The sequence below is a fragment of the Bradysia coprophila genome, assembly GCF_014529535.1.
Source record: "Bradysia coprophila strain Holo2 chromosome IV unlocalized genomic scaffold, BU_Bcop_v1 contig_81, whole genome shotgun sequence".
In the NCBI taxonomy this organism is placed as follows: Eukaryota; Metazoa; Arthropoda; class Insecta; order Diptera; family Sciaridae; genus Bradysia; species Bradysia coprophila.
Window position 1 is genome coordinate 4,167,203 of NW_023503375.1, and position 13,469 is coordinate 4,180,671.

Below are 13,469 nucleotides of genomic sequence, written 5' to 3' on the forward strand. Positions count from 1 at the left end.
GACTTTATTTGACTATTCGCTCAAAGTGCGATTAGTATTTATTTGACTATTCGCACAAAGTGCGATTAGTCTTTATTTGACCATTCGCACTTTGTTCGGTTAGTACCTACCATTAAAGAACTGCATTGTATTCGGAAGTTCGTGAGCGTTTCAAGAGTTTTACATTTTATGTATTGGACTCATACATTAGTATTTTTGAGAACACAAATATTTTTTGTTCATTACAACAGAGAGGGTATTTCAGATTTGTTTAAACAAATGTGTTAGAATGAACTCAGGTTGATCATGTCCGGAGCGATAGCGGAGGACTTGACGCAGTCTAACTTCCAAAAAAAGAACGAAGAAAATTTTTTGAGACGCGGCAACTATCATGTCCGGAGCGATAGCGGAGGACTTGACGCAGTCTAACTTCCAAAAAAAGAACGAAGAAAATTTTTTGAGACGCGGCAACTATATATAGGCGAGAATTTAAGTTTCTTTCCTTTGGCCTGTATCACCACAAATCCTATTCTATCTTATTCGCGCTTCAAATACGAGCAAAACGAGCTATCACTCGACTATGTAACTTTAAAATTGCCGGAGATACATCGTTTTGAAGTTGGTCATTTTGATAGAAAATGCACCAAATTAACGTTTTCCAAACAATCAAAATCTTTCAACTTACTCTGTATGTTTCTATCTGTCTATCTGTCTATCTGTCTATCTATCGACGGTCGATCTCGGAAACTAGTCAGCCAATCTCCATGAAATTTTGCAGGAACCTCAGGGTGGGCATAAAAATGAAAATGTGATACGCCACTACCCCAGGAAAAACCAGAATTTTGTTTTATTGGCCTCGAAGTGGTTTCTGAGTGTGGTTTTCGAGGGTCGGGAACGCGTTTTCAGCTGTAGATCAGCTGTATTGAAACCTGCAGGGGCGTGTGACCCATCAAATGAAAGGTATTCGCCACACGAATCGAACAAAAAAATAATTAGAAAAATTGGTGCAGATTTGGTTGAGCTAGAGTGGTCAGAGTGACCAAATTTTGAGCTACTCGAGCGTAGGATGAAAGGACTAATATTTTTTGGCTTATGAGAGATAGAGATTTACTTTCTTCGGCAAAGTCTCAGAGTTTTACGAGCAGAACACATTGGCATAGGTGAAAAATGTCGAAAGTTGGAAATGGGTGGGTCAATTATGTTTTTAGAGGTATTTCTTGAATGGTGGCAGATAGAGAGTTACTTTCTTCGGCAAAGTCTCAGAGTTTTACGAGTAGAAAAGAAGGGCATTTGCGAAAAATGTCGAAAGTTGGAAATGGGTGGGTCAATTGGGGTTTTGGAGATATTTCTTGAATGGTGGCAGATAGAGAATTACTTTCTTCTTCAAATTTTCGAATTTCGTCAAATTTTCGATTTTTGTTAAATTTCGTCAAATTTTCGAATTTCGTCAAATTTTTTTATTTTCGTCAAATTTTCGATTTTCGTCAAATTTTCGATTTTCGTCAAATTTTCGATTTTCGTCAAATTTTCAAATTTCGTCAAATTTTCAAATTTCGTCAAACTTTCGAATTTCGTCAAATTTTCGAATTTCGTCCAATTTTCAAATTTCGTCAAATTTTCAAATTTCGTTAAATTTTTAAATTTCGTCAAATTTTCGAATTTCGTCAAATTTTCGATTTTCGTCAAATTTTCGAATTTCGTCAAATTTTCGAATTTCGTCAAATTTCGTCAAATTTTCGAATTTCGTCAAATTTCGTCAAATTTTCGAATTTCGTCAAATTTCGTCAAATTTTCGAATTTCGTCAAATTTTCGAATTTCGTCAAATTTCGTCAAATTTTCGATTTTCTTCAAATTTTCAAATTTCGTCAAATTTTCAAATTTCGTCAAATTTTCAAATTTCGTCAAATTTTCGAATTTTGTCAAATTTTCAAATTTCGTCAAATTTTCGAATTTCGTCAAATTTTCAGGGAATAGTCAACATAGCGGTCACTACACAGCTTACATTACAATTCGGAATCAATGACGCCTTCTCAATGATACAAACTTAACGACAAAACGTTGGCCACGTTTGGCTAAAAATGTATATGTTCTCTTCTATGAAAGCGTTTCTACACGTTAAGTTATATAGAATTTAGGTTTTCATATTATTTGCATTTGTAATGTGTGCAACATTTACAACGATTTTAATAAAAAATTGGAATACGACTTCAAATGTTACTCTTACAATGTTCATAAACATATTTCAAGGTTTCATATGAAGTAATGAATAAATTTATAGATGAAACGATATTTATTGATATCTTTTATTTTTGCATAATTAGTCTAAACATTTTTATGCTCAAAATAGCGGCAGAATAAAATCATTTGCATACATAGTCCATAACTTAAAAAATTAACAGTGTCACATCTTCACAAGAAGACGTAATATTGCACCAACTTCAAAGTAAAATATGGTTTCATTGAGCGGCGTCTTACAACTAATATTGGTATCCTATGGATATAGATCGTAAGTGCGCTAGGTTAGAATGGTCCGGAGCACTGAGTATGAGTATACTAGATGCGGCACTGCACATTACGCATTTTATGCAAAGATTACTGTGTAGAGGTAGACTTTACTATTGCGAATTTTGACAACATGCACATACTTGAAACATTTCAAATCAAAGATGTGCAAAATTAGCGTAACAAAAAGACTTTTGAAATTTTTGCATATCCTAAAGTGTATAAAAAGAGACAAAATGTGGAGCCTTGATTATCAACACTATTTTTGTTCACAATTATGGACCATTTCATCATTGGTACGTATTAGCGTGTTACTAAAACAACTTTATGCAACTCATCCCTTACCAGTCGGCGCACCGCCGCCGACTATTTTAAAACCGGCACACACCTCTAACTTTCGTCAACTTCCGACTTAACTTCTAAAACGACTGATATCCCGGCAAAAACTCTTTCAGAGCAAAGTTGGACGCAGTCTACAGTCTATATGTGTTATAACTTCTAAAACAAGTGATATCGCTAGAGGTGACGCTGTCAGCGTCGTTACGCAAAAATTGAATTTCACAGCCAATTAATTGAAATTAGAAGTTATAACACATATAGACTGTAGACTGCGTCCAACTTTGCTCTGAAAGAGTTTTTGCCGGGATTAAGATTGATTGATGCGAAATTGATACTGTAATCTAAAGGTGTAGTTTGGGCTTTGTTAAACTGGAATGGAGCAAATGTCACGCATTTTCCTGTTACAGTAAATAGTTTATCTCTTTCACGAAAATTAAGTGGAAGTCTTATGAACTGAAAAGATAGCCTACCTTCAGGTACGATTTTTTCTAAGATTGTGGCATAAATTTTCAATCTTCTTATTCTTCAACTTGTGATGTATTTCCTGTTAATAAATTATATTTTGCCATGCAAGAGAGCACTAGCTCGAGATACAATTGCTAGTACAGGGTTTATGATGATATTATTTCTTATATTAACAAGTCGTCTACCGAATAAGAGAGCTGTTAAGAGGCATAGGCGCTTTGCTGAAAAGCATACATTTGGGCGTTCTTTAAATACTGGATTTTACTTTTGGTGATATCTTTCCATCATAATCTTTTTTGAAAAATGTAGGACCACAATTCCGACCACGAAAGTGGTAGCCTATGAAAATTAAGTTAAACTGCTCACTTCTCTCAGAGCTGGTCAAACGACTACATCCAAAACTAATTTTTATTTAAAGCTAACAAAGATATCATCAAAAATGAAATACGAGACACACAAATGTTTCCGTTATAGGCTACAATTTTAGCTGAGTACCGATTCCTCTTAAAGATCCGGGCTTATTAGACCCGTACGAAGTACTGGGGTCTTATGCGTTTACGCATAAATCCGTAACACGTCGAATTGGACTCCCTGAGTAAGGGGAAACCTATTGTGGTTGTCTAGAGATGCCAAATCAGTGAAAAAAAATGTCCGTCTGTCCGTCTGCACGATAACTTGAGTAAAACGCATCCGATTTTGAAAATTCTTTTTTTTCCCGTTTGGTAATGTCAAAAGACAGGCTAAGTTCGAAGATGAGTGATTTTTGGTCGACCCTTCCCGAGCTGTGGCCCAATAAGTGCTTTACGGTTTTTCGAAGATATCTCCGGACATTCAAACGTTACACTTGTACGTCAAATAAAAGGTATTTACAATACCGATCGACAAAAAAAAAGTATGGAAATCGGATGACCGACTCGTGAGTTTGACCCCTTGGTGTGAAACAGGCACAGGGCGGCAAGCAGTTTTTGCTTGTAGGTCGGCCATATTTCAACACATTTCGTCTGTTTTACCCTTATTAGATAGGTATTGACCGTACCAATCAGTTTTTGAAATTATGTTCTCCGGAGCGTGAGCTAGGTCTCTTGGAGTGAGCTCTTATCTGACAACGCGGCCGTACAGTGAACGTGGAGTATTTTGTCAATATCTCGAGTAAATTTTGACCGAATTTCATGAATTTGTTTTTGTTTGAAAGGTATTAACGAATGTAAAGCGTCGGTAAAATTTCCGGCCTCCTAACAAAATGGCTGCCGGTGGCCATATTGGATTTTAATAAAAGTGATATATATTGGGAAAAATGGTACTTTCTGTTAACATAGAAATAATATGTTATGTGTGTGGGTGTTTCAGGCATTCCATATATGGACATCTGTATATATCTATATTCACCTATATTGAGCTATATACAGGCATATAGAGCTATATAATAGCATATTCATCTGTGAAATGTTTATTTATAGGAAAATATAGGTAAATATAGCGGTATATAGCTGTTTAAATAGGAATTTATGAAAGTTGACTTCGTACGGGGCTGTCTATATTGCCTCCGGCAATTTATTTGTATATGCTAACAAGGCAAAGAGTGGATAATGTAAGTGATATTAAAGGGCGAATAGCTTTTCAGTAGAGAATGAAGTAAAAGAAATGAAGAGTTTCACAGTAAAGGCTTTTGATACGAATAGGTGTTTCGTACGGGTCGGCGTTAGCTATGTTTCATATTTTGTGTTTGTGTAAAATGTCGTGCTCTGTTAACGAGAACTAGCATAAACCAGAGCATAATATTTGGGAATTGATTTTGAGAATTTTGGTAATTTCCGAGGTAATTTCAGTGAATTTTTTGGAATTTTAGGGAATTTAGAGAATTAATTCAAAAATTTTAAGCTTTCACATCAACAGATTTTCTTGTCAAACGATGTTTTATCTGTGACACAAATACAACAGTCGAGTAACGAACGTGTTCTGTCTCACGCTGTACCAAATAGTGGCAAACCAGCGGTATCGGACAAAATGGAAAAATTGTTTTACAATCTGTATACATAGATGTTTCCAAGTGTTTTATTTTTAGTTGACGTCAATTTTAAATTTAGGCAATGAAAAACTTATTAACAAATATGCTATTGGCACCGGGTGCCAACAGTCTCTTTATTTTACTGTGGCAAACGGCACCGTATGCCAATAATGCCTTTATAATCTTCTGTTCTTTTATTGTAAAATTAAAAATTTAAGTAGTCAGGGACGGATGCCATTGACGAAATAAATAAACAAATACTGTGTCTAATGGTACCGGGTGCAAATAGTCTCTTTATTATAATGAGGCTAATCACACCCAGTGCCATTAGCCACAGTATAATAAAGACACTATTGGCACTCAATTTAAAAAAGTAGATTGAATATATAGGAAAAATGAAACTTTAAAAATTCGGAGATTTCGAAAAATAAAGAAGTTTTGCACATAATCGATGGAACGTGAAGGCGTTTTGTTCGATTCTGGGGAGTTCATTCTTTTACGGAATGTAACGTAAACTTTCGATCCTAGGGAACTCATCTTTTTCACGCGGAGCGAGAACATAAATTAATACAGATATCAAGCAGTGAATTTGAATTGAATTTTAAGCTGAATTTACTAAATGTACTGTGTTCAATGTGTTTTTACATATTTTTTTTCAAGTTTTAGTGAATTTTTCGGGAATTTAGAGTATTAATACACAAATATTAGGCTCTGTGTACATGTTTTACAAAAAACAAATCAAAAGTTATAAAGGCACAGAACAGTAATTTCGAGAGAGTAAATAACCGATTACAGAATGAATGATAAATAAGAAAGGACTGTGAAAGCAAACATTTCCAGCATAAAAAAACATTGGAAGACAGACGAATAAAAACGCAAACATTTATATGAAGAGGTTGCAATTGGGAATAAGTTTGTCCAATTTTGTTTACGTTACTATTTCATAAAATGCTTAGACAACAAAATGTTATCGATTGCATGTATGCGTATGCGAGTGCCTTTGAAAATCACATTTCGTAACACAAACACTCGAATGCTGAAAATTTCAAATAGCAAACAGACATTGAAATGCGCTCATTAATGGAATCCTTACCTTAAGAACAAATAATGTACTCATGGTATGAAAAAAAAACAAACGGAAAGAAATAAATTGAAAGAAATGAGGAATTCCTGCGCTTTCTTGAAATGTACATTTTAAAAGAAACAACACATTACCGCACGACCGTTAAATGTGATAGAATTTTTTAATTTAAAAGTCAAAATGAAAGTACCAACTGTGGGCATTGGTGTCAATGTCACATATCTCCTAATGGATATAAGTAATGAAATTCGAATGCAATTTATTGCCTCAATTAAACGGACGGTTTTTTTCAGTGAAAAAGTATTTCCTATCGGACGCCAATCTGTATGGAATTATGGTTCTTTACGACTACCCTACCAATAGCTCTTTGAGCAGAGAATATTTGTTTAGCATTGAAAATGTTGTCAAAGAATTGAGTCTTGATTACCCAATCGTATTACAATGGATTCGAATCGATTCAAGTAATAACGAAGATACTAAAAATTTGTTCCATCGACATGTGGAAACCGGCTGCCAGGTATGAGAGATAATCAAATATTCAAGAATAAAATCAAGGGCCCTCTCGATAGAACAAAATGACAGATAAAAATGAAAAATCATCTATTGAATGTGTGTGTGTCGTTTTCGTGTACAGATAGCAACGTAACTTGAATTTGACATAATTCAAGTTACCTTGTTTATGCGCGAAGATTTTAAAATTATTATTTCTAACAAAAATGTTACATTGGTCTTCAGATCTTTCAGTAATTGTTTCAGTGTTCGAATTTGTTTCTTTTGGCGTCGTACTGTTTGTTTCAATCTGTAAATTTCCTTCGCTTGAGCCTTAACTTTCTTCTTGCACAATATAATATTCCGTCTGGTAGTTTCTGGGCACATTTCTTCGTCTTCATTGATATCTCCAGGATATCTAACAGTTCGCTTTGTTGTGGAATGAACATTTGAGGTATGAACATTTTCTGGTTTTTCGTCGATGGTAATGTTGTCGATTTCCATATTTTCAATGAGTGCAGCAGAGCCTTCATTGAACGGCAAATTGGAAACGGCGAATTCCTTAACGTTATTCTCTATCGTAAGCTCCATCTGATCGACGATGCTCAGATCCATTTCTTCAATAGATACAATGGAAGCTTGGTCAACATTATTAATCGACACTTCAGAATTTGCAACTTCAGAATTCGTAGACATTATTGATTCAACGGACACACCGGAGACAGGTTTTGGTTCTAGATCTAATGACAATCGAAGAACATCATAGTTTGAGTGTCTGCAGACAAAGGAGAAATTAGAAATTCTGCAATAATGCCAGACGCATAACTATTACTGTAAATGTGGGAAGATGCACGGCACCGCTAATTTGTTCAGCATAAATTTTTGACCCACTTTTACAAGATCAGATTCAAGGAAATGAGAACTGCATATTCTTAATCTTTGTTCATCGGTTAATGTTTGACCAGTTATTACTTTAATAGAATGAAACCAATCCAAGCGTTTATATTCATTCTTTGGGAAACTACAGAAAATCATTTTCATGGTCAAAATAATTTTTTGCATTGAAAAGTAAAAGGATGTATACATACATACGAATGAAATGATATTTCTTTATTTGATTCTGATAGCTTCCATTGAGAGTTCATGCATTGCTCAATACAACATTTTCGGGGCATTTTAATATGCAGAATTTCGATCCAATTTAAATATAAAAATTATTCTTTTACACCTCAAACCAGAACTTCAAAAATGACACGATAAATGTACGCATGAAATTGAACGCACTCTACGATTCTTACATTTAAAAAAGGAACAAAGTTGACGTTTTTTTATAGTTGGGTGGGTGAGATGATTTTTCATTTTTTTCGGCTCATAAATACTCTAGGTACCTCTATGAATAAAATGAATAAATTTCTATACATTCAAGGCAATCATAACAATCACCGAAAATTTGAATTTATTTCTGACTATGAAATTCGATATTCAACAAAATTCTACTCAACGAATCAAAGATCGAATGTTTCTCTTCCTTGGTGACCAGTACGTTGACATGGACTTTTTTCAACATCCTGCTCTTGATAGTTAATTTCTTTAATGTTATTAGAATGGAAACAGTGATAACTTGTTTAAGTTCATTTCAATAGTCTATCCGCATCATTTGCTGGTGATTCCATCTACCAATTTTAACGATTCGTTGGATTTGCTAACGCAGAAATTTGTTGGAATTGAAAATAACAAACTGCCACTCATCCTCGACACGTTTTATTTGACGAATTGCACTTTTAGGGTGAACGCTGACTTGTATCCGGATAAATTAGATGATCTTGAAGGTCGAGTGGTTATTGTATCGGCAATAGAGTACATACCATACACTACTGTAGAACGCAGGGTAAATTAATTTTAGTGTTTTAATCAAAGGGGAAGCCACAACTCAAAATTTGTTTCTTTAAATTCCACAAACTTCATTTTCTTTGTATGTCTAACAAATTGTACTAAGTGTTTTCCCCTCGGAATTAGTTTGTAAAAAAACATCTTTAAACGAACGAACAAAGCAAATTTATAGTGTTTCTTGGTGACAATTTTTATTTGTTATTATCGGGTTAGTGCAGTAGCCGTAGAAATGCTGTGTCCATGAAAGGTGCACAGGATGTCTTGGGTGATTTGGATAGCTCTTGGTACCCTGAAAAAGAAAAGTTCGGGTGCCAAGCTGAAATCCTGTCAGTTTTCGGGAAAAGGAAGGGGGAAGTCTGGAGTGCACTTTTTAAGTCTTCGACCATTTTCGAATACTCTGAACAAAATATTTCGTATTTGTATGGATGATATCGATAGAGAATTAAATTTCCTAAACCCTAGAAGTTTTTTCCTGAACATAGGGTGGTCCAAAAATGTGGTCAAAGTGAATAAATATTTTGAAACACCTATTTTTTCACTGTTTTTGTCATATTTCAGATGGAACCAATGATTGTATGTTTAGATAATTTTCTACAATATTGTTGCCCGGGAAATTCTCTATTCTACAGGGTGGTCCTGAACAATAGTTATGTCACGTTTGAAGAGAAATAATGATAACAATTTTTAACTAAATTTGTCGCAGAAATGTTGAAGAATGACGATGGAATTATATTTTTTTAATGATTTGTTAAGTATAGCAGGATGTTCACCGTATTTAAGAAAGAAGTTTTCACGAGGATTTTTTTTTAGAAAAATGGCAGGTTCCTATCAGTCCGGCTACTATTTTGATATATATTGCAAAATTACAAGTTAATATTCACTCACTCGTCAAATTATCGAACATCTAACAATTAGAAATATGGATACAAGCATTTGGACAATACAGGGTGGATCACAATGTTTGTGAAAGACAGAAGAAGATGAAGAAATGTGAGCATGGTAATAGGAAAATTGTGATTGCTCGTCCTGAGAACTTAGTCCGAGGCTAAGTCTATTACAAAATGAGATTAGTAGTGTCATTCTTGAATCTTTAAGCATCTGAGGCAACTTATAGGGTAATCTGAAAAATATCGATTGAAATTGTATTGAAGGTCACCGTGGCCTCTACGTTACATTTCGTGGAAGAATAATTTCAAAGAATCGAACAAAATTGAGGTCATCACGACCATTTATTTTCGTATCAGAATAGTAGGGTGTGTCGATTTCAATTATTTTTTTAGTCATTCCGGGTTCCGCCCTACCGCGATTCACCCTCGCACTAGCAATAATAATCAGCAAAAAATTTTTTTTTCTAAGTCAATATAAGCTTGCACCGTCACTTTTTCAAAAATTTTCGAGCTACACGAGATAGCTGGATTATGGGTCCGAACCAAAAAAAATCTACAGATGCTTTTGCAAAGTTTTCACTCTGTACGGCATCTAGAGGGTCTACTAGAACATACAAAAATTAAAAAAAGTTAAAAAAATGTTTTACCGTCATTTTGGTATAGCATCAAGTTTCACCGAGGTGGAATTTTCAAGAATTTTGTAAGTGGAAAAGTCATCTCTTCTGGGTGAATTTTTTTCAAGCTATTGTTGTGATAGCTCATTTTGTAGGTATTTCAATAGCGCATCCAGCAAACATACAGTTTAGATAGATAAATTTAAATATTTTTTGGTTTCGCTGTTGGAAGGCCCAAAAAACTTTTTTTAATTTTTGTATGTTCTAGTAGACCCTCTAGATGCCGTACAGAGTGAAAACTTTGCAAAAGCATCTGTAGATTTTTTTTGGTTCGGACCCATAATCCAGCTATCTCGTGTAGCTCGAAAATTTTTGAAAAAGTGACGATGCAAGCTTATATTGACTTAGAAAAAAAAAAAAAAATTGCTGATTATTATTGCTAGTGCGAGGGTGAATCGCGGTAGGGCGGAACCCGGAATGACTAAAAAAAATAATTGAAATCGACACACCCTATCAGAATAGCACATGGATGATGATTTGACTCTTCATCACCTTGCAAGAAAGAAATAAATTGACAGAATGCAGGGATTGTATGTTAGCAAATCAATTTCAGTCACCCGAAATGAAAAATATTATGAATTCACCCGTTTCAGTTGGAGACTTTACTTCGCGGAATTTGGTCACTACTTTAGTGCTGAAGCAGTGACCAAAGGTTTTGGAGTGTTTTGGTTTATTTTTAGAGTTCATGGTCGTATATAGGAAATGGTTACTTCTTTGTTATCACCCCTTCAGAACTATAGAAGTAACGAAAAACGTATTTGCCTTATTAGTCACCAAAAAACACCATAAGCAGAATCTGCGAATAGCATTGGCGAGTTTACAATGTCATTACAATTTTTACCCGATAAATTTAGGAACCAAATGAAAATTTGTACCGCGAATGGAACTCAACAGCAGGCAAAAAGACGATATTTTTTGATGGATCTGAGTCGCGAATCGTTATCAACTTTTGCATCTTAAGAAATTGCACATTGGAATTTCGATTATGTAAATCAATTTCGACGAAATTGTTCTTTAATTTCACTGACAAATTAAGAATAAAACGAATTTCCTAGCGCCAGATTGGGGTAGTATCAACATAGACGATGGCACTTCCGAGGGACAAGTAGGATTATTGTACAAACGTGAAGCTGATATTGCCGTTGCTTCGATTGGACAATGGTACTTTGATATATTTGAATCATCAGCTGCCATTGCTCGATCGGCATCAACGCTTGTTGTACCTGCTCCAAGGTAAATAAAATTAAGTTTTTAGACGCTTCTCACTTGAATTCGTTACAATGTTATGGGTGTTGCAGACCATTGTCGTATGCATTGACTCCAATTTTGCCATTCAATTTAAACACTTGGCTGTATATTTTCGGGACTATCGTTTTGTGTATAATTTGGTTCTATTTGGTGAGAATATTTGGCGAAATTGTGGTTTTTAAAGAGGAGCATCTCGTATTTAGCAGGTGTATACGATTCCTCTTATTGTAAAGTCAAAATTTAGACCTCAATTTTATGTTCAGGGGAGATATAAAGACGTCATTTAGAAAGACGATTTTGGATATTTTGGGTCTATTCTTACAACAATCAATCGAACTTGGGTAAGTGATACGCAAGAGACAATTTATATTATCCGAATGTAATGTTCGGTTCATCTGGCAATATTGTGTTTGTAGGACGAGTAAGTTGGCTGTTCGATTAGTGTACGCAGTATTACTGTTAGCCGCCATAATACTTGAAAATGCATACAGTGGCGGCCTAAAAAGTCTACTTACAGTTCCGAAGTAAAACATCATTACTGTCGTCCACTGGTTGCATTACTCAACAAAAATTATTTTCAGATTGGTGGGAAAAATTGACACCATTCACGACTACGTTGAGACAAATTATGCGTGGGGAGGTTGCAAATTATTTTTGTCTTCGTAGGACTATACGACTAATTCCAAATTGTATATCAACAGCACCGCATGAAGTCTATGTTTTGGCTGTAAAAAAGTCTCAAGTGAAGGATTCAATGTTAATGTCCAAACGAGTTCAAATTCGAAGCCATGAGGAACTGTATAATATGTCCTTTAGCGGAAAATTTGGCGTTTCAGTCGAAAGGTTGCACAGTCGTGGAATAACATTTGAAGATTTCGTAACATTGGATTCATTGGATCATCTGAGTGTACATTTAATGCGTTCTGTTGCTAAAAATTCCTTTTTAATTTTTCCGAAAATTTTAAGATTTTAAAGGACGACCTTTTCTTCGAATACACAATGGCTATAGCCACAAGAGGATGGCCATTAATGGACAGATTCAATAAAGTTGCTTTAGAAAGCATGCAACACGGATTGTATGAGTATTGGGAAAAAGAGGTGGGTGTTTTATACAGAATCACAAGTTAAGGGTGACCAACTGTAAGTGATAACAAAATATGTGCAGATTACTGACGCTTATCTTGACTTTGCGATTGAAAGAAAACTGCGAGAATTGGTCTCAGGCAAAGTGGAAGATCCATCGCCTGAAATATTGAAAATTGCTCATATCACTGGTCCGTTAATTATGTTAGGCATTGGCGAATTGTGTGCACTTATAGGCTTCATAGGTGAACATTTGTGGAAACGTTTCAGATAAAAGTTTAAAGCTACAGTAATAGAGTCGGAAGCTTAAGCAGATCCGAAATTTTAATCTTCAAGAAAATTACTACGTCTGCGTATGAAGAGGCACAACATGTTTAAATTAAGCAATAGTTTGAATGCATGGAATTATAATTCACCCATGGGCACATGTGTGATAGTTTTAAAAATCCATTTGTCTGTTGCATGCTTGTTATTGCTATAGCCATTCGAAGTCGTCCTTTTTTGGTTTTACAAGGTTTTACAATAATAATTTTACCCAGCTCTACTATTTTGTCTTCTTCCATATCCAGCATTTTCGGTGTTTCATCATCGTTTGCAACATAAAGCGATGAAGCTCCCATGGCCATACCAACTCCAAATCGGGCACAATGTTTAAGTTCTTGTAAATTAACCATAAAGTTCTTCATTCCCAGAGTCACACTTTTACCTCTATGAGTTCGTCAAGCGAGTCACCACTGGGCAGCAGTGGGTTTTGTTATTTTTTTTCCTAAGTTGGCACAAATGCATTGGTACATTTTACCACTGAAAACCCGTAATAAATACACAC

General features: G+C 35.0%; 1 protein-coding gene across 1 annotated transcript; it reads left to right on the forward strand.

Annotated features, from left to right (window-relative positions):
* The first annotated feature begins 7,604 nt into the window (after positions 1–7,604).
* LOC119072143 lies at positions 7,605–12,688 on the forward strand. The gene is made up of 9 exons (XM_037177286.1): positions 7,605–7,634; positions 8,465–8,749; positions 11,167–11,299; positions 11,368–11,545; positions 11,824–11,901; positions 11,977–12,084; positions 12,142–12,200; positions 12,262–12,467; positions 12,527–12,688. The coding sequence occupies exons 1-9, from the start codon at positions 7,605–7,607 to the stop codon at positions 12,686–12,688; spliced, it is 1,239 nt and encodes a 412-aa protein (XP_037033181.1).
* The last annotated feature ends 781 nt before the right edge of the window (positions 12,689–13,469 follow it).